This window comes from Antechinus flavipes, chromosome 6, assembly GCF_016432865.1.
Source record: "Antechinus flavipes isolate AdamAnt ecotype Samford, QLD, Australia chromosome 6, AdamAnt_v2, whole genome shotgun sequence".
Taxonomy (NCBI): Eukaryota; Metazoa; Chordata; class Mammalia; order Dasyuromorphia; family Dasyuridae; genus Antechinus; species Antechinus flavipes.
In genome coordinates, this window is record NC_067403.1 from 240,011,352 (window position 1) to 240,031,920 (window position 20,569).

At 51.6% G+C, this 20,569-nt stretch overlaps 1 protein-coding gene across 2 annotated transcripts in view; it reads left to right on the forward strand.

The window, feature by feature from the left end:
* The first annotated feature begins 3,849 nt into the window (after positions 1–3,849).
* MAPK8IP1 (mitogen-activated protein kinase 8 interacting protein 1) overlaps positions 3,850–20,569 on the forward strand; it is a 29,057-nt gene continuing 12,337 nt past the window's right edge. Inside the window, exon 1 of one of the 2 annotated variants that reach the window (XM_051964576.1) lies at positions 3,850–4,012. In XM_051964576.1, coding sequence (XP_051820536.1) covers positions 3,906–4,012 — 107 coding nt within the window. In that variant the 5' untranslated portion in view covers positions 3,850–3,905. Of the gene's footprint in view, positions 4,013–20,551 lie in introns of those variants that run through there. The other variant, XM_051964577.1, reaches the window with a different exon arrangement.

Consider the following 20,569-nt stretch of genomic DNA (forward strand, 5'->3'; position numbering starts at 1 on the left):
TGTGTGTGATGTGTGTACGTGTGTGTGTGATGTGTGTACGTGTGTGTGTGTGTCTGCACACTCACCTTGCTGTGTGTGTGACGTGTGTACGTGTGTGTGCGTTCGTGTGCACACCTGTGCTGCGCCGTGGCCGCCCCTGTGCCTGTGTGGCTCTGGGACACCAGCCTGGCCCCCAGCCTTGGGTCACTTCCCGCCACGCTGGGACGCCCCCTTGGCTCCGCCCCCCGCCCCCCCCGCCTCCCCGTCTCCCCTCCCCAGCTTTGGGGTGCCCCGGCACCTTCTTCCTGAAGCGTCCCCAGCCTCTTGTCCCAAGAGCACCCTGAGCATTCGGCCGTGACCTTGAAATGCACTTTGTTCCAGGGGGGTCCGGAGCCGAGGGCGGTGGGACTCAGGAGAGCCCCAAGTTCCCACTGGCTCCGGACTGGTGCCGGGGCCATGAGTTGGGGTCCGGACTTGGTTTTTAGCCTGTCAGATAACGGCTGCCCCCCCCCAAGAAACCAAACCACTCCCCACCCCCACCCCATCCCCTCCCTCTTTTATTGGCGGCTGTGGCCTGTCCCAGCCTAAGTTGCAGTTGGAGCAGAAGGAGCCGGGCTTGGAGGGGCCCCTGCGGGCCTGGTCAGAGCTCTCCCTCCCCCTGCCTCGGTCCGGCCTCTGGGGCTCTGGCCGGAGTCATCCCCAGGGAGGCGCGGGCATGGGCAGCCCCGGCCCGCTGTCCGGAGAGACTGCGGAAGCTCCTGGGCTGGGAAGGTCTGTCGTGTTGCCCACGGGCTGCCTGTAAAATACAGTCTTGTTTTCTAACCGCCTGTGCCTGGCCGTGCCCTCTGTGCCTTCAGCCGCGGGGTGGGCTCGGGCAGGGCGCTTGCTCCTGCCATGGAGGACCGGGCTTTCTGGACTCAGGGGCCCGAGGAGAGGCAAGGTCCATGAGCCGTGAGCCCGGGCCCAGGGGAGGATCCTTTAGCCGAGCCGTTGGACCCCTGAGGGGCAGAAAAGGGGTCCCCGGAAGCCCTGAGGGCCCAGCAGCAGCACAGGGAGGGGCGGGGTCTGGGCGAGCCTTTGGGCCGCAGGTATCTTTCCACAGCTGTGATCCGCCCCCTGGGAGCATCAGGGAAGGGACCCCAGCCCCCCTCTGGAGAGCCCCCGGCCACCTTTGGGACAGCTTCCGGCTGTGGGCCCGCGGCCCCAGGAGCTGCGCCCACCCAGCCTTCAAGCAGAGGTGCTTCCGAGCAGCAGCTCTTTCTGAACCGGCCCTGGGCCGGCTTCCCTTTCGCTCACCCCTCCCTTGGATTCTGGGGCTTAAATGGGCTGGGGGGATGGAAGCCAGAGGCCTGCAGTCCTCGCCTCCCTGGCTCCTCCCAGGAGCCCTCAGGACACAGAGGCCCACGCGCTCCTACCCGTGATGGCTGTTTCCCACAGAGGCTGAGAAGGAGCACAGGAAGCTCTGACCTTCCACTGGCGATGCGATGACGGGCCCGGCCGGGGGGCTCCGGGAAACATCCCCTGCAGACGCTTCCGGTGGGACCGCTCTTGGCCTGTCCCAGCTACGGAGCCGCGTCTGGGAGCTGTCGCAAGCCACTTACTGAGCCCCTACGATACAAGGGGCCACGGAAAGGACGAGTGGCAACGAGACAAGGAAGGGCGGCCCTGAGAAATGTCAGCAGAGGCTGGCGTCACCCCCAAGCCCCAGCAGACATTCTGTTCTGGGGGAGACCGGGAGCAAAAGCAGGGACAGCGCCGAGGCGGGATAGAAGGGGTGGATTGGGGAAAGGCCGAAACGGGAGGACTTGGGGTGCTGGGACCAGGCGGCCCCGGACAAGCACCGTCTCCCTCACTAAGAAGAGTTTGCCGGAGGGCTGTGCTTGCTCCGTGATCTCATGAAGGGAGCAGAGAGAGGGAAGGAAGAGAGGACAAGGTTCTACAGAAATCCTAGGTCTGGGGACGGAAGGAACCTCTTGGTCCAGCTCTCACTGGGAGAGGAGACCGAGAGAGGAGACCGAGACCCACTGAGATGTCACTACTTGCCCGAGGCCATAGAAATGAGCCCCAAAAGATTTGAACCCGTATCCCACCTCAAGTCCCAGCATCCAGCACCTCAGTGGAATTCTAGGGCAGAGTCTTTCCAGGCTGCCAAAGCCCAATAAAGCAAGCGGCTGTTGGGGGTGCAGGGGGGAGTTGGGGTGGGTGCGGAGGGGATAGGACCCGGATAAGTAACCCTGGCTCAGGCCACCCTGAGCCCCTTTCAGGCTCTCAGCATCCACAGTAAGAAGCTGGCTCATTGGGTGAAGTTCCCTAGCAAGCGCAGCCAGGGGTGTTGGGAGCTCCAGGGGCCCCAACCACATTAGGCACCAGTCCCTGGAGAGAGGAGAGGTGGGGATACCGGGAAGGAGCCTTGGCTCCGTGTGGGCGGGGGCTCCAAAGAAGGGGAAAAATCTCAAATGGCTGAAAGGTGGGAGAACCCCCGGAGCCCGAAAAGAAACTCAGTCCGGACATCATTGGGTGGCTGTTCGGGAGGCAGAGCCCAGGTTCTGGCAGGGAAAGGGGCTTGTTAGAAACGCTTTAAAGGGAGCAAAGCTCAGTCAGAAAGGGAGAAAAGTACCCTGCGGACAGCCGTGGGGGTGGGCAGGTCTGAGGAGACGTGGGCTAGTCTGGAGCTGATCTGGGGCTGGGAGGTGGACACCGCGGGGGCCCCGAGGGACGTTAGAAGGGGGAGCAAGAGGCACCTTGATGGGAGTGGAGAGAGCACTGAGATCAAGTCTGCAACGCCCCCCCTCTCCCCGCCCCCCCCCCAAGCTGTGAGACCTCGCAAGTTGTCCCTCCCCAGGCCTGCATTTCTCTATAAAGTAGGGCCGTGGGAGCTGATTTCTGTGGTCCTGTCCAGTCCATTTTGGCCCCCGGATTTCCGGGACCCAAGGTTATCTGAGGCATTCCAAGGAGAAATGGGTCCCGGTGGGGAGACATGAATCCACACGACTTTCTACCCCCACCCCCCTTCCCTAATTTTGTCCAAACAGCTCTGAGGAAATGGGCCTTCGAGAACGTGTAGCTCAACTCCCTCCTCCCTAGGGCCGAGCCGAGGCCCAGAGCAGGAAGGGACCCCCGGCCCCGAAAGTAGATTGCAATGAGGAGGTTCCAGCCTTGGGGCTCTCCCCACTCCACCTGAGCTCGTGGTCCCACATAAACAACAGGTTTTAAGGCTCGGTAATTCTGCGGGTTTGCCCAGGGAAGGGGAAGCTGAGCTATTGGGGGCTCGAGGACTCCCCGAGAAGGGGGTGGGCACGGGGCGGGGTGGGGCCGCAGAATGGCGGGTGACCGGGCGGTTTCAGCACCTTGGAGAGCGGCGCGGGAGGGGGCGCTACTGGGCGGTATCGCAGGAGGGGAGGGGAGGAAAGCGCCTTCCTCTCCTGCCTCCCCCCCGTCCCTCCCACGCCGATAATCCCAGCGCCCGGACCTTCCCCAGCCCCCAGCGCCTCCACCGAGTCTCCGGCGGCCCCAGGCTGACCTCGCGCTACCGGGCTGCGGACGCCGTGCCCCGAGACTCGGAACCCGGAGCCGTAGGTGTGGCTGCGCCCGCCGCAGGTGCGCCCCGCCCCCTCTCTCCCCTCCTCCCCTCCCGGTGTCTGGCGGCTACGGCAGCAACATCTCCGCCCCTCTCTTCTCCCTCCTCCCCTTGCCCCTCTTCTTCCCTCTCCCCTTCCTCCTCCCCCTCCTCCCCCTCCTGCTCTCCCTCCTCCTCCTCTTGCTCTTCCTCCTCCCTCATCTTTCCTTCCTCCTTCTCCTCTTCCTCCTCCTCCGCCTTTTCTTTCTCCTCCTCATCCTCCTTGTCCTCCTCCTCCTCCTCCTCCTTTTCCTCCTCCTCCTCTCTGACTCGCTCCGCCCGCCCGGATGGCCTGGGCTGCGCCGGGAGAATGGCGGAGCGAGAGAGCGGCGGGCGCGCCGGGGGCGGGGGCGCCGCGTCCACGCCCGGGGCCTCCCCGTTCCTGGGGTTGCACATCGTGTCGCCTCCCAATTTCAGGTGAGAAGCGCGAGGGGCCCGGGCGCGCACCCCCCGCCGTGCACTCCCCCCTTCTCCCCTCCCCCGGGACGCCTGAGAATGGCCTTTCCCCTTGCAGGGCAGCGGCCCCCACCCTCACCCCGGGAGCGAGCCCCTCCCGCCGGGAGCTGGACGGAGCGGCGGGGTGGGGACGGGGCGGGGAGGCCGGGACACCGAGGAGGAGGGGGGAGCCGGCTGCCATTTCTCGGGCTAGCCCCGGGGCCCCCTCCCTCCCCGACAGAATTGGAGGTGGGGTCGGCGGGCGGGCGGGGGGCTTCGGCCGAGAGCAGGACGGCAAGGATTCTGGGAGCGGTCGGGGTCCGCCGGCCCTCGGTTGGTGGCCACGGGACTTCCTCGGTGGAAAACGCCTCCCCAGCGCGGAGAGAGCTTGGCCAGGTGCTTGTCCCTTAGAAAGCAGGGGCCTCCCGAGCACGTGTCCTTGCTCTCCCCTCCACCGCGGGCGGAAGGAGGAGGTCCGTGCGGGCAACACTGACGGGTCGTATAGGAGGTGAATTAAGCAAGGCACTCAGGGAAGGGGGGCACCGAATCCGGACTAAGAAAGCCAACCCGTTTCTGCCTTTTACTGCGTGGCCGTGCCCAAGTCATTTCCCCTGAGCCTCAGCTTCCTCTTCCATCAAAGGGATTGGACTAAGTGCTCTCTCGGGCACCCATCAGCCCTAAATTTTAGGAGCTTATAAGGAAGCAGGACCCCAGGAGAGGAGGGAGAGCCCTCGCTCTAATTTCCATGAATCAACTCGGAGATCTCTTGGGACCTGATAACCCCCGAAAGGGTCAGAGTGGGGAGCGAGGGATCCCGGGAAAGGCGATCGGAGCACCTTGGAGAGCGCCCGGGGCTTCTCGGCCACTTTCCGGCCTCCCTGTGGGAGAGAAGGCAGGCGAGGTGAGGTGGCCCCGGGCCCCCTTTGCACTCGTTTCCAGGCTAACTCTTGTTAGCTCCAGACTAGGAGCCTTCTCCCGCCTGGGCTGAAGGTCCCCTGGGGGGGACGGCCGAGGGAAGGGGGAAGAGAAGGCCACCTTCCTTGTCTCCCCGGCCCCACCGCGGGCGGCTCCAAGCAGCCCTGGCAGGTGACTCCAGATCAGAAGAGAGGCTGTCGGGAAGGACCCTTGTACCCGGACCTCGTCTCCCTCTGCGGCTGCCCTGGAGCAGATTCTGGCCCCCCGGGGGCTAGGAGACGTGCGTGGGTTCGGAGAAGTGGGAGGTGTGAGTCCCAGTCACCGAATTATGTCATTTCTCACCCGCTCCCAACCCCGGGAGTGATGAGGGCGAGCAGCGCGTCTACCGAGTGCTTAGAGATCCTTGGAGAAGGAGGTTCAAATAAACACCATTGTTCTTTCTCCTGCTGACAATCCTTCCCTTCTCCCAGGACACCCGCTCCCCTCCCCCTCCGCCTGGCAGTCTGGTCCCAGCTGGGGCCCAGCGCCGAAGGTTCCTGCGTCTGCGTCTGTCTCCTCCCGCCAGCACGTGCCAGGGACTGGAGGCCCCCGAGGGTCACTAATGGCGCCTTCCAGCCACAGGGGCCCTTGAGATTTGAAGGGGGGTGTGGAGGGGGGGAGTCTGGGGCGGCTCAGCACCTGAGCCGGCCTGAGAGGAGGAGCTCATCACTAATGAGCCTGAGGTCATCCCCACAGATAGCACCCCCTAAGGCAGCTGCTTGCCTGAGGGCTGGGAAGGGAGGCTTCCCACCCCCACTGGGGACCCAGAAAGAAGTTCCTCGCTTTAAAGCCCCAGCCGCACTGGGCCTCCCCTCCCCAGCCCCCCTTCCCTCCCCAAATCCTCTCAGCTTCTTCTCCTCCCCCTTCTCCATCCCTGTGGGCAGAGCGGCTAATCCCAGCGCCTCACCCCAGGCTTTCCAGGCTACAGTGTTTCCTCCTGAGCTCTGGGAGGCAGCCGGAGCAAATAGTGTCACCCAATTTCCCTTTGAGGAACTTGCTCCTCAAGTTAAGATTTCATGGTCTTGTGCAAGAGATCTGGGTTCAGATTCCGGCTCCACCAATCACCAGAGCAACCTCGGACCAGTGGGCTTTCTGAGCCTCTTTCCTCATCTGTAAAATGGGAATAATACTTGCATTTGTTCCCTAGAAATAGATTTAGAGATCTATTGAATTGGTTTGCTCTTTTAAATGATGTCGCCCCAATCGTGCTGGTGGGTGGGAGATTTAGATTTGGAACCCAGTCTCCTGGCACGGTTGGCTTCTCTTTCCCAGCGACTGCCGAATGTATTAGAGAATGCCAGAGTATTGGAGGGCTCTAGAACAGTCACCTGACGTAATCTTCCCATTTTACAGATAGGGAAACAAAGGCTCATTGAGCTGCCAATATCAAACAGCAAGTTAGTGGAAGAGTCTAGAGTTTCCCATGATGCTACAGCATAGGACTCACTCCACATCCATGGCATGGCCAGGATTGGGGAGGTGAGAGGAGAAGAGAGAAAATCATTGTGGGGAGGTCTGGGTGTAAGGGTCAGGAAGGAGAAGCAAGGGGGAGAAAGTTGGAGAAAACCCCTGTACTTAGGGCACCAACTTCCCCAAGGCCATAGATTCCTTCCTCTTAAAACACTGGAGGGGACAATATAGTGGAGCTTCCCTTTTCAAAGCTGGAGAGAGAAGTGCAGCTAGGGGGCGCAGTGGATAGAGCACCAGCCCTGAAGTCAGGAGGTCCTGAATTCAAATGTGATCTCAGACACTTAATACTTCATGGCCGTGTGACCCTGGGCAAGTCATTTAACCCCAGTTGTCTCAGGGGGAAAAAGACCAAAGCTGGAGAGCCCAAGAGGTCCAGAACTGGGGAGACCTTCCTTTATAAAGGTCAGACTGAACCCCTAGAGGAGTTATGGGAGAGGGGAGATGGGAACTGGAACCCAGTAGAAAGAAGAGCTGGAAAGGTCTTCAAAAGGGAAAATGGGAAGTCAGAGCATCAATAAAGCTCTCACTGTTCCAAGTCAGAGCACCAATAAAGCTCTCACTGTGTTCCGCGTCAAAGCATCGATAAAGCTCTCACTGTGTTCCGAGTCAGAGCACCGATAAAGCTCTCACTGTGTTCCGAGTCAGAGCACCGATAAAGCTCTCACTGTGTTCCGCGTCAAAGCATTGATAAAGCTCTCACTGTGTTCCGATTCAGAGCACCAATAAAGCTCTCACTGTGTTCCGAGTCAGAGCATCGATAAAGTTCTCACTGTGTTCCGAGTCAGAACACCGATAAAGTTCTCACTGTGTTCCAAGTCAGAGCATCGATAAAGCTCTTACTGTGTTCCGAGTCAGAGCATCGATGATAAAGCTCTCACTGTTCCGAGTCAGAGCACCGATAAAGCCCTCACTGTGTTCCAGGCAGCTTGCTAACCACAGGTGGCCCAAAGAATGGCAAAAACAGGCCTCTTGCCGGAAGAAGTTGATATGTAGATGACTTGATAGGGCCAAGGTGGAGATAGAAGGATGGGGAGAATCTCCACAGATAGATGTCTATATTTAGAGACTCAGACAGGAGAAAAATCAGAGGGATGGAGGGAGGGAGGGGGGTCATTGTGAGTCACTGGGAAGCATTGGGAGCTGGGGGGTGGGACGGGACTCCTACAGGAGGGGGATTGGTGCTGGAGGAAGCCAGGGACGCTCCCCAGAGCTGAACAGGGAAAATCTTTGGGTGCAAAGGCACGGGCATGTCTGACGGAGGGACGGGTTGGGGAATTACAAGTAGGTCAGTGTTGGGGGGGGTGAGGACTAGAAGGAAGCTGCAGAGATGGGTGGGACCAAGTTGGGAAAGATTCTGGGCCACAGATGATTGTTTTGTTCTCAAAAGTTATTAAGTGGGAGGGGCAACTTGGTCGGACCCGGAAAAATGGCACCTTAGAAGCTGAAGGAACAACGGATTGGAGGGGGAGGAATTAGAAAATTAGAATTAGAGGCAGGCCAGCCAATTAGAGACCATTGCAATAGAGCAAGCGAAAGGTGGTGAAGGCCTGAATTTAGGTGGTGACCTAGAGGCCTGTCTACTCTCCCACCCCCTCCCCACTCTAGTTAATACAGGGTGTCCCAAAAGTCTTAGGGCATTTTAAAGTTTGGAATGCCAAACTCCTCTGTAAGAGGAGGATCAAAGGAAACAGAATAGACTACTGGGTTTGAAACCAGAGGTCCTGGGTTCAAATCCTTACTGCTCTACTATTTGTGTGACCAGACAAATCATTTCTTCTCTCCAGACCTCAGTTTCCCCATTTGGTAAATTGAGAGATTTGAACTAAGATCTTCCCACTCAAAATACCGTGGCCACCAGAAGGACAAGACCACCCTGGGGGCCCAATTTCCAAACTATACAAAGGGCAAAATGACTTGCTCTGCCTCCAACCAGAACCAGTGGTATCTGATACCCCACTTCCAAGTACCCAGACTATCGCTTTGGTTGGACATAAGTTTATTGGTGGGTAAATTGAATCCCAGAATGTAAGACTGTCTCTGTACAAGGCACTTAACCTTCCCATACTTGAGTTGACTCATCTGTAAGAAGAGATCGTTGACAAGATGCTCTCTGAGGTCCCTTCCAGATGGTAAAATAAAAGATTCAATCCAATGCATATTTAAAAAAAAGTGAGGGCCACAGCTCTCAGGGGTCAGGAAAAGGAATCAGCTGCCCAGGGGCACAGGTGAGGGGTCAGTGCTCTCTGCTAGTGCCATGTTGCCTCCCTTTGAGGAGGTCGTGGGGTCTGGCCTATAGTCAGAGCATCGATAAAGCTCTTACTGTGTTTCTTGCAGGTAAACACAAAAGAGTTCCTCCTGGCTCATCATAATCGGGGGGAGGGGGGTTTCAGAAGGATCTAGGGTCTGTTGGCCCCCAAGGAAGGGGCAGGCTTTGGAGAGGAGAGAAGGCATTCTTGGCAGGGGGTAGAGGATGAACAAAGATAATGATGTGGGAGCTAGCCCGGTGCAAGCAGAGGCTGGGAAGGTGGGAGCTAGCCCTGTGCAAGCAGAGGCTGGGAAGGTGGGAGCTAGCCCGGTGCAAGCAGAGGCTGGGAAGGTGGGAGCTAGCCCGGTGCAAGCAGAGGCTGGGAAGGTGGGAGCTAGCCCGGTGCAAGCAGAGGCTGGGAAGGTGGGAGCTAGCCCTGTGCAAGCAGAGGCTGGGAAGGTGGGAGCTAGCCCGGTGCAAGCAGAGGCTGGGAAGGTGGGAGCTAGCCGGTGCAAGCAGAGGCTGGGAAGGTGGGAGCTAGCCCGGTGCAAGCAGAGGCTGGGAAGGTGGGAGCTAGCCCGGTGCAAGCAGAGGCTGGGAAGGTGGAGCTAGCCCGGTGCAAGCAGAGGCTGGGAAGGTGGGAGCTAGCCCGGTGCAAGCAGAGGCTGGGAAGGTGGGAGCTAGCCTTGTACAAGCTGAGGCTGGGAAGGTGGGAGCTAGCCCGGTGCAAGCAGAGGCTGGGAAGGTGGGAGCTAGCCCGGTGCAAGCAGAGGCTGGGAAGGTGGAGCTAGCCCGGTGCAAGCAGAGGCTGGGAAGGTGGGACTAGCCGGTGCAAGCTGAGGCTGGGAAGGTGGGAGCTAGCCGGTGCAAGCAGAGGCTGGGAAGGTGGGAGCTAGCCCGGTGCAAGCAGAGGCTGGGAAGGTGGGAGCTAGCCCGGTGCAAGCAGAGGCTGGGAAGATGGGAGCTAGCCCGGTGCAAGCAGAGGCTGGGAAGGTGGGAGCTAGCCCGGTGCAAGCAGAGGCTGGGAAGGTGGGACTAGCCCGGTGCAAGCTGAGGCTGGGAAGGTGGGAGCTAGCCCGGTGCAAGCAGAGGCTGGGAAGGTGGGAGCTAGCCCTGTGCAAGCAGAGGCTGGGAAGGTGGGAGCTAGCCCGGTGCAAGCAGAGGCTGGGAAGGTGGGAGCTAGCCCTGTGCAAGCAGAGGCTGGGAAGGTGGGAGCTAGCCCTGTGCAAGCAGAGTCTGGGAAGGTGGAAGGTAGCCCTGTGCAAGCAGAGTCTGGGAGGTTTTGGGGAAGCTTTGGTGTGAGCAAATTTCCAGGAGAGCTGGGGAGATGAGGCTGAGCAGACGAGTTGGTACCAAATGGTGGAGACCCTGAAGGCCAGGATGCTGAGGTCTTTCTCTTCCACATGGTCTCCCCTCCATATCCTAGAAGCTGGTTATTCAGTTCAGGCAACCTCTGGGCTCCTACTCATGGCTGAGGCTGCAGGAACAGTGGAAGCTTATCTTGGCACCTTTCCCTCTTTCTATTTCCCTACTTTGTCATGTCTCCACTTCTGGGAGCAAAGCAGCCTGGGTTCCTTCCTGAGGGAAGCAACCACCATAGAAGGCAGCCTCCCAGCAGAATAAATGCCATCGGGGGAGTCAGAGGAGCTACTCTGCTCTTTATAGCCCAGGGAACGTCCTTATGTGACGGGAAAACTCCTCGACCTCCTTGGGCCTGGCCCTGAAAGGAAGGGCAGGAGCAGCGATCAGAAGTTAGAGAGGGGCAGACTTTGGCTCAGGGTACACGAACCTTCTCAATCAGGGGATCTCCCCCAAAATGGAGTGGACCGCCTCAAGAGGTGCTGAGCTCCCCACCACTTGGCGCCCCCAAGACGAGGCTGGATGACCACTCGTGGAGGATATTGGGAGATTCCGGTTTCCTGGGTTTGGGCTGGAGGATCTCTGAGACTTCTCCTGTTATCAAGGGAGGGAGAGCAGATCTGGACTCCAGACCTAGCTCTCGATCCACTGCGCCATCTACCTGGCCCCTTGACCGTTATTTTAGACAAGGGTAGTTATTTGCTTTCCCAACCACAGCAAATCAGAAGCGGGAAACCAGGAGAGACGGGCATCCTGGCAGCAAGGAGAAGCAACTGCTAACGGGGGAGAAGGCGGACAGACAAACTCGGAAAAACCACAAAAACTAACACTGGAACCCAAAGAGCTACGGCAGCTTACCCTGCACGCTAGAGAGCTGCCATTTAGGAGGAGGAGAAGGCACAATAGCTGTAACTCATAAAGAGGTTAAGGCTCTTTAGAGCTATTGTCTCATTTTTTTCCTTCAAAACAATCCCAGGAGGTGGATACTATTATGACCCCCATTTTACAAATGAGGAAACTGAGGCAGAAAAAAGTTAAATGACTCTCACAGTTGCCTGAGGCTGGATTTGAGGAGCCCATAGTCCCAGTATGCTCTGCCCTGGTCGGACCACACGTGAAATACTGGGTTCAGTTCTGGTGCCAATTTACTTCATTTTTTCTACTTTTTTTCATTAAGGAAAAAAAAAGCTAAACTGATGCCTTTTGCTTTTGACACCATGGTCAATGTGGTCCCCACCAGTGAAGCAGTATGGTGTAGCGGACAGAGAACCAAGCTTGGGCACAGGAAGGGCTGGCTCATTCTCCCCATGCTCTTACTTTGGGTATGTCACAATCTCTCTGAGGCTATAAAGCACGGGACTGTGGCTGACCTGCACCTGCAGGGGCAAGTGGGGCGGGGAGGGGGAAAGGGATAGGGGAGGTTCCTCTTCAGAAGTTTCAAGGAGCCATGAAATCATAGGTCTCTACAAAAAGGTCACTGCTCAGTCTTTCACATCTCCCCCAGCACCCCCCAAACTCTGTCTTAGAAAGGAAACAGAGTGCCCATCTTCCACTGTGTGTGCACCATTCAGCACCTGGTGATCCCCACCTCTCCTAAGGAAAGGGAAATGTATGTCATCCTCTTCGGGAGCTAAGACTGGTCACTGGAGCGAATCTGAGTCCTCCTGTCTGTGAGCAAGGCTTTCAGTGACATTACTGCACACTCTTCCTGAGGGCTGCTTTCTTTGCTTGGGATCCACTCAGATCCATCTGCCCATGGTTTCTCTGAATTCTTTCTATTCATTATTTCTTTTCCCCTCCAAGACAATCTGGGTAAGGGACTTGCCTAAAGTCACACAGCTAGTAATTGTCAAATGATTGGACCACATTCGAACGCGGGTCCTCCTGACTCCAGGACCAGTGCTGTATCCTACCTTGCTGCCTCCACAGCACAGAGCTACCCCTCATATTATTTCTGACATTACAGTAGTTTTCCATAATATTCTCATACCATGATCTGATTAGCTCTTTCTCAATTGATGGCCACCTGCTTTGTTTTCTGTTTTTGTTCCCACACACAAAAAAGGGCACTGTCTTGAGAAAGATAATGATTTAAAAAAAGAAAAAGATATTGATGAGCTGGATAAAGTATAGAAAGCGACAGGGATGCTGGATGACCGAGATCAGGCTAAATCCATGAAGGATTCGGGAATGTTTTTAGTCTGAAGAAAGAAAAACTGGGGTGGGGGTAAGGGAATAGGATAGCTAGCTTCTTTTTTTTTTTATTTTATTTTATAATAACTTTTTATCGACAGAATGCATGCCAGGGTAATTTTTTTACAACATTATCCCTTGCACTCGCTTCTGTTCCGATTTTTCCCCTCCCTCCCTCCACCCCCTCCCCTAGATGGCAAGAAGTCCTATATATGTTAGATATGTCACAGTATATCCTAGATACAATATATGTTTGCAGAACCAAACAGTTCTCTTGTTGCACAGGGAGAATTGGATTCAGAAGGTAAAAATAACCCGGGAAGAAAATCAAAACCGCAAATAGTTTACATTCATTTCTCAGTGTTCTTTCTTTGGGTGTAGCTGCTTCTGTCCATCCTTGATCAATTGAAACTGAGTTAGGTCTCTTTATCAAAGAAATCTACTTCCATCAGAATACATTCTCATACAATATCGTTGTTGAAGTGTATAATGATAGCCTGGTTCTGCTCATTTCACTCAGCATCAGTTCATGTAAGTCTCTCCAAGCCTCTCTGAAATCCTCCTGCTGGTCATTTCTTATGGAACAATAATATTCCATAACATTCAGATACCACAATTTCCCCAGCCATTCTCCAATTGATGGGCATCCATTCATTTTCCAGTTTCTAGCCACTACAAACAGGGCTGCTACAAACATTTTGGCACATACAAGTCCCTTTCCCTTCTTTAGTACCTCTTTGGGGTATAAGCCCAATAGAAACACTGCTGGATCAAAGGGTCTGCACATTTTGATAACTTTTTGGGCATAATTCCAGATTGCTCTCCAGAATGGTTGGATTCGTTCACAACTCCACCAACAATGCATTAGTGTCCCAGTTTTCCCGTATCCCCTCCAACATTCATCATTATTTTTTCCTGTCATCTTAGCCAATCTGAGAGGTGTGTAGTGGTATCTCAGAGTTGTCTTAATTTGCATTTCTCTGATCAATAATGATTTGGAACACTCTTTCATATGAGTGGTAATAGTTTCAATTTCATCCTCTGAAAATTGTCTGTTCATATCCTTTGACCATTTATTAATTGGAGAATGGCTTGATTTCTTATAAATTTGAGTCTATATATTTTGGAAATGAAGCCCTTATCAGAACTTTTAACTGTGAAGATGTTTTCCCAGTTTGTTGCTTAGGATAACTATCTTCAAATTCTTGGAAAAGCTTTTTGTTTTAGGAAAGAATCCAAGAAAACTAAAGCCAGATAAAGGGACAATGTGTGGAAACTGTCGACTAATGAGAGCTACCCCAAAGGATGGGCTTCCTCTAGAAGAAGTGAGTTCCCCATCAGTGGAGGGTTTCAAGTGGGAGGCTGGATATTACAAAAGAATTTCTTGACTAGATGCCTTTTGACTTTTCTGGCTCTGAGATTCTATACATTAAAAACCACACTGTAATCCGGACCTCTTCAGCTCAGGGACAAACAATCCCATGTATCCTAGAAGTCCTGAGAATATCTGGATATTAAAGCCCAAGACAATTAATCTGCAATGAACCTGAGCCATTAAGCAAAAATTGTGGTGTTCATACTTCTCTATTTAAAAAGGGAGAGAATATATCTAATTCGTTTTAAAATTTGTCATCCAAAAGATTTAACATTTTAAAACATTTTGGTATTCAAAGGGGTTAGTTTCAGTTATTTAAAAAAATAACTCATTTATAGTGCAGCTTGGTGGCGCAGTGGATAGAGCACCAGCCTTGAAGTCAGGAGGGCCTGAGTTCAAATGTGATCTCAGACACTTAATACTTCCTAGCTGCGTGACCCTAGACAAGTCACTTAATTCCAGTTGCATCGGTTAAAAAAAAAAAAAAAAACACCTCACTTATATGGGAAAATAGCTCATCCATGGATAAGAAAGGGGCTTATAAGTTAATGCTCAATTATATGATACAGACTGTAAGCACACCATAAGAAGTAGCCTTGGATAGGCTGCAGGAGGTACTTCATCCAATCCATAGGACGCTGGCTTACAAATATTTAACAAAGAACTCTCAGCATACCCATGACACATTTTTAATCAGCATTAGTAACATTTTCTCCACTAATTAACTCAACAATCAACAAAACAAATGTTGGTTTGGAACATCTGATGCTGTTTTGGAGGTGTAACCATTCCCACCAGAAATTTAACTATCAGCTCTGGACAGCCAATTTGAACTGGCCCCAATCCATATCTGAGTCCAACCCCATTGCTTCCTAATTGAGGGAGTGAAGACCTAAGCAGACTCTCCCAGGACTTGTTAAACCAAATGTCCACTGTGCTCAGCTAGTGGCTCATGAGGATCCAAATGACACTGTCGGGAAGCCTCCAGAAAACATTGCTAAAGTGATGAGCAAGAAACTGAAGAACTTAGGAATGGAGATGATGTTTTGTCGTTATCATCAGTGATTGAAGGCAAAAGGCTTCGGAAGAGAAATGCGGCATCGGGAAGGAACAGCTGCTTAAGATGGCGGCTGAAAATTGGATCGGATTTTTGGATGACAGCTCAAAATAGAGGAATGGCAGATTTCGGTCCGGGAATGGAGTTCCTCTAACAAGACCGCATGAGGAGACAGCTGCTGGAGTTTTGCACATGTCCCAGAGCCCAAACCATCTTGATTGAGAAAATACAAGATTACCTGGCTCAATCCATCCCGTGGGTCCTCGACCAGATGAGGCTTACTATCCCATCAAGTCACATTGCCAATAGTACCACCCCTCCTTCTACTTCTTGTTCTAGGCACAATAATCACTTTAAGTAATACTGTTACGTCTCCAAAGGGGCATTTTTCTATTCATCAATTCTTATAACTCACCAGATCAAAACTCCCTTTCCTGGCCAACATATGTACATATAGATATATACATATACATACATATATATATATATATTTATACACACACACAACTTAAACACACCCATATATACACATAACCATATATATATGGTCTTCCTGTATTAGAATGTAAGCTTTTTAAGGGTAGGACGATCTCATTTTTGAATCTGGATTTCCAGTGTTCAGCATACTATCTGGCACATATAGTAAATGCTTAATAAAGGCTTCATTTTTCATTCATCCAAAATTGCAAGAGAAAACGAAGGCGCTAATCACCTATGTGTAGCTGCCGTGCTAGATACTACAGAATGAAGCAAGACACCCAGATATTCCTAGAATGTCAAACCCAAGAAAAAAGCTATCAATAAAATGACCTCAGATGTGTGTGTACATTTGTACAAAAAATGGATAAAAAACAAACTGAACTGGAGAACCTAGAGCTACAAAGCAAATTTGACCTCAAAGGTATCACTGAGATTTGGTAGAATAACACTGAAGGCTCAGTATAGAAGTGGTTCACATTCTGATAACCTAAGTATATGTGATATGCTTCTGGAAGGATATGCCTTATTTAAAAGGAGCTGGAGAGAGAGAGAGAGAGAGAGAGAGAGAGGAGAGAGAGAGAGAGAGAGAGAGAAAGTTGTGGTAAAATTGAATCTAATGACATCCTCACAGGACAACATCTAGAGACCAAGGGGTGTAAGTATGATGGCAAGTATTTGAAAGAGAATCCACAGAGATAGAAAGAGAAGCACATGAATAGAAAGAAAATTAAATGAGGAATTTGAAAATCAAGTCACCAGCCTGGTATGGAAGCATGAAACTGTAGCAGTGGATAACTACAAATAACAGACATCTACAGAGTTCCCTCTGCCCAAAGTGGCACAGCTAACTTCTCGGCTTCCTGTAATAAATTCATTCTTCAAAAGGTGTTGGAACCAACGGCGGGGAAAGTTCTACTCTGAATGTGATTCTCATCAACAAGGCAGAGTTACTGCATTAAAATTGATGAGGACTGGCCAATTGGGAAGAATTGACTGATCCATCTTAGAATTTGATAAAAAAAGAACCAAGGCAGGAAGAATCTGTCATTAACTTTAGATTTGGGGAAAGCAGATTTCGAAGGGTTAGAAAAAGAATAGCTGGGGATCTTTGGAAGTCAACTTAGAAAGGAAGAAAAGCTCTCACAAATAAAATTCTGAAATAAAAAAATAAAATAACTTTAAAAAAAAATGAAATTCTTGAAGACACCAAGAAAAATAATTGCAATGAGAAGGAGAAAGAATTGCATGGGAAACACAATTTTAAAAGACATGTAAGAAAAAAGCAAAAACAGGTAACAAAAGAAAGTACAAAAAGAGAACTATTCTTGTCAAAATAGTGCAAAATCTCAGCCGGAGCTGAGGCTGTTGAGATAAACTGAAGACAAGGATGACAGCTTGGAGAGAGGTGGAAAAGCAAAGAAGAGATAAGACTGGCACCATAATGGGGCAATGCTAATAGATAGGCACTGTTGCTCAACTCATATTTGATTTCTTTGTTCTTGGTCAGAATGTGTTGTTTGGACTTGACAAGGATAGAACAAAACTGATAAGAAGTTAATACCCGAGATAAGAAAATGGCAAGGAAACATCTAGCTGACTTTGATGAATCCAAAAACCAAGGGCAGATGAAAAATAGCTAATACAACTGAGCCACTATCTCTGATTATTTTAATTTTATGGATAAGGGAAGAGGAACTCTAAGATTGGAAAAGGACAAAATATTGATTTTTAAGCAGAAGAAAATAATTGAACTTGCGATCCATAGACCAATGAGCTTGACATTGATTCTGGGGAAAATTCTATAACATTGTAAAAAGGAGCAGATCTCTAGAAATGGGAGCAGATTATTCATACAGTCTTGACCAACTTTATCAAATGTGACATCTAAAAGCTATTTTTTGATAGTTAAGTGGTCAAAGGATATGATTGCACAGTACAAAAAAGAGGGTGGTTCTCCACAGCTATATGAAAACATGTTCCAGGTCACTAAAAAGAAGAGAAATATAGATGAGAATTCAAATCCTTCAAATTGACAAATATAAGAGATGGAAATAAGTCAATGTTGGAAGGACTGTGGCTAGACAGGCATGAAACTGCATTGGAAAAAAACATTTTGGAACTATGGGAGAAAAGTGATTTAACTATGCATACCCTTTGATACAGCAACCCATTATTGAGTATATGTCACAAAGAAGTCAATGACAGACACATCCTATATCCAGTGCAATGGATACATCATATCTGGTGCTTAATAAATGTTTGCTGGCTTGAATTGGAAGCAAAATCTAAAAACCGTCAGAGTTCAGTTTCAGTGCAATGGCCATCCAGTCTTGTTTCGAGGTCAGGGGATGAATTACATGTCCCTTCTTTTTGTAGAGATCAGGAATTACAACTGCCCTGGATGTTGTGCACGCTATCAGATGTGGGTGCTGTATTGTGACTAATTCTTTCTCTTTATTGTGAGGATTCTTTGGGGGAGGGAATTATTTGTGAAGTGGCTGGGATATTGAAAGCAGAAAGTATTCATTAAACATTAAGAAGCAAAGAGAACAGGTTATGCCAGACTAATCTAATTTTCCTTTTTGATAGGGTTACTAGACTAGTAGGAAAGTGGAATGTTATTCAGAGAGTTGACTTAGCTTATGCACTGGCCAGCCTCCTGTGCTATTCTTGTGGCGGAGATGGAGAGGTGTGGGGTAAACAATATGGCTAAGTGAATTAGCAGCCAGTGGAATTGTCAGAGCCAGAGCTTCGTCTCCGGTGGTTGATGTCCAGTAGCAAGGTCTACGATGGAGTGCCCTAGGGAGCTGTCCTTGGTGCTGAACTGTCTAATATTTGGGGTAATTACTAAAGACGGTGTGCTCGTGAAATCTGCAGACAGCACAAAGCTGGAAGAAGCAGCTAACACTTGATGACAGAATCAGGTCCCAAAAAAAAAAAAAATCACGATAGGACATTGAGCCAAATATAAGATGAGATGTAACAGGGATACGCTTATATATTATTTGGGAAGATGCAAAAAAAAAAAAAAAAAAAAAAAACCATCACAAGTAAAAAATGAGGGAGATGGTGCTAGGTAACAGTTTCTCTATAAAGATCTGTTGTTTTTTATTTTAAACTGTTAAGATCCACCGTACAGCCAAAGAAGCCAATTTGATTTTAATCTCTTGTTAGTTCAGGTTAAGGGAAACGAATGAGAATCCTGTTGTATTGTGTTCTGCTCAGATCACTTCTGGAGTAATATGGGGGTGTGGTACGGTCACCGGAGGCTGGCGATCATTCAGAGGAGGGTGATAGGACAGAAAAGGGCTAACCCAATTATGGGAATTGATTGAAGGAATTGAAAACATTTCATTTAGAGAAGAGGTTTGGTTGTGAAGGGCATATAAGTGCTGTCTTTGGGTATCTGAAAGGCTGAATTAAGATTAGATTAGTTCTGCTCAGTTTGAAGGAGCAATGGGTCAAAGGCCAGTCCAGACAGACAAACTTCCTGTCCAGATATGGAAAAGGCTGCCTTGGATGGAGTTTCTCCTCATCAGAGGTCACTGAGCCCTTGTCCTTCATGCTCAAAAGAGGATTCTTTTCTGCTCATGGTTGAGCAAGATCACTTGGAGGTTGGAAGTCCCTTAGACTCTGAGGTTCTGTGAGCCTCTGGCCAACTCCATGTTTTCATACAACCCTAATTACAACTAAACCCTCATGCATGACTCGCTGAACTTGTGATGTCTGTTGATGTTCTCCAAGTACATGTCTAACATGGCAACAAGTTGGAGCAATGGATAGAGTTAGGAAGAGCTGAATTCAAATCCTGCATTCATCAGAAGAATGACTCTGATCAAGTCATTTAACCTTTGCCTCAGTTTCCTCATCTGTAAAATGAGGTTCATAGTAGCACCTTGAGAACGTTGTGAAAGTCAAATGAAATATTTGGAAGGCAATTTGCAAACTTTAAAAGTACTCTATAAATGCTAGCTATTATATGAGGAAAGTGTGAAAGGCAATGGAGCTCAAGGAAGCATCAGAGAGCACTCCTGTTTCTCCCAGGGCTACCACAGCTAGGCCTTGCCTTCAAGGGGCTAGAAAGCCATCTTTTCTTATTTGCAAAGGAGCCATTTGATCCTCTGAGACTACAAAATGTCTGCTGGACCCATAGATTCCCGGGCAAATAGTAAAGGCTTGCTATGTGCCTAGTACTGTGCTGTGTTGGAAATACACAAAAATACATTCCCTGCCCTCAAAGAACTCAGAGTTTAGGGGGAGAGAGAACATGTAAACAACTGTGACCCTTCAAAATATATACAGGGCGGAGGCGAAGCGGGAAGAGATGCTAGATGGGGAGCTCCGCTGGCATTGGGAAGCATGGTGGAAACAGCTGCCCCAACCCCTCAGTGGGTCTAAATCCAAACTCCATCACCTTGTCCCTCCTCCCTAGGATCATTTGTCCCACCTGCTGCGGTGTGGAGGGTGGGCACCCATCCTGGGCTGCTTAATCCTAGAATTCAGAACCAGAGAGAGTTCGGACAGCAGCCAGTCAATCCCCTTGCTTTCGAGATGAGGAACCTGGAGCCCTGGGACCCAGGACTCCCCCAAGTCCTGCTCTCCTCCCACCGGGCTTGCATTTGCTCTCCTCCGGGCGGGCTGCAGGGTCCACCCAGACCCACGGGGCGAGGGCATGCAATCCCAGCACCCCCAGCGCACTGATGTTTCCCAAGGACTTTCCGCCCCATCCCCTCGGGGAGCGGGTCCTGGAGGGACTGTCACTCCCATTTTCCGGAGGGAGGAAGCTGAGGCTCGGTTACTGGCTCCTGCCCTTTCCTCATGTCAGTCTGAGAGTAGGGCCGGCCGGGGAGGATGGGCTCCAGGCCAGCCCCCAGTATTGGTTTGTAAGCCCCGGCGGTTGCCCTTCGGACGGCTGGGCAGGAACCCCGCTCCCTGGATCCATGGCCTCCGACCCCGTCTCTCTCTCCTCACTAGGCTGCCTCTTAAGGGAGGAGAGGAGCGGCTGGGCGCCTGCGGGGGGGGAGGGGGGCTCTCCTACAGCAGCAGAGGAAAGCTCCGTGGGAAAGCTTGGGGAGCCGGGGAGGAGGCGAGCCGTTTGTGACTGCGTCAGCCCGGAGGTCCCTGACGGAGGGGGGGCGCTGAGGGGGGGACCATCGCGGAGAGATCGGCTCTGCCGGGCTGGGTGGCCCCCGGAGGGGCCGGTTCTTTAGAGAGAAGTTGGGGTTGGGGAGGGGGCGGAGGGAGCCGGTTTCTGCCCTGTGGGGAGGGGAAGGCGGGGCCCCCGGCCCCCGAGGGGCAGAGGAAGGACAGGTGGCATCGATTGAAGTAACCTGACTCCGGTGGGGGGGAGGGCGAGGATGCGGAGGCCCAGGGGGAGGGATCCGCAGCCTCCTCAGAGGGCAGGAG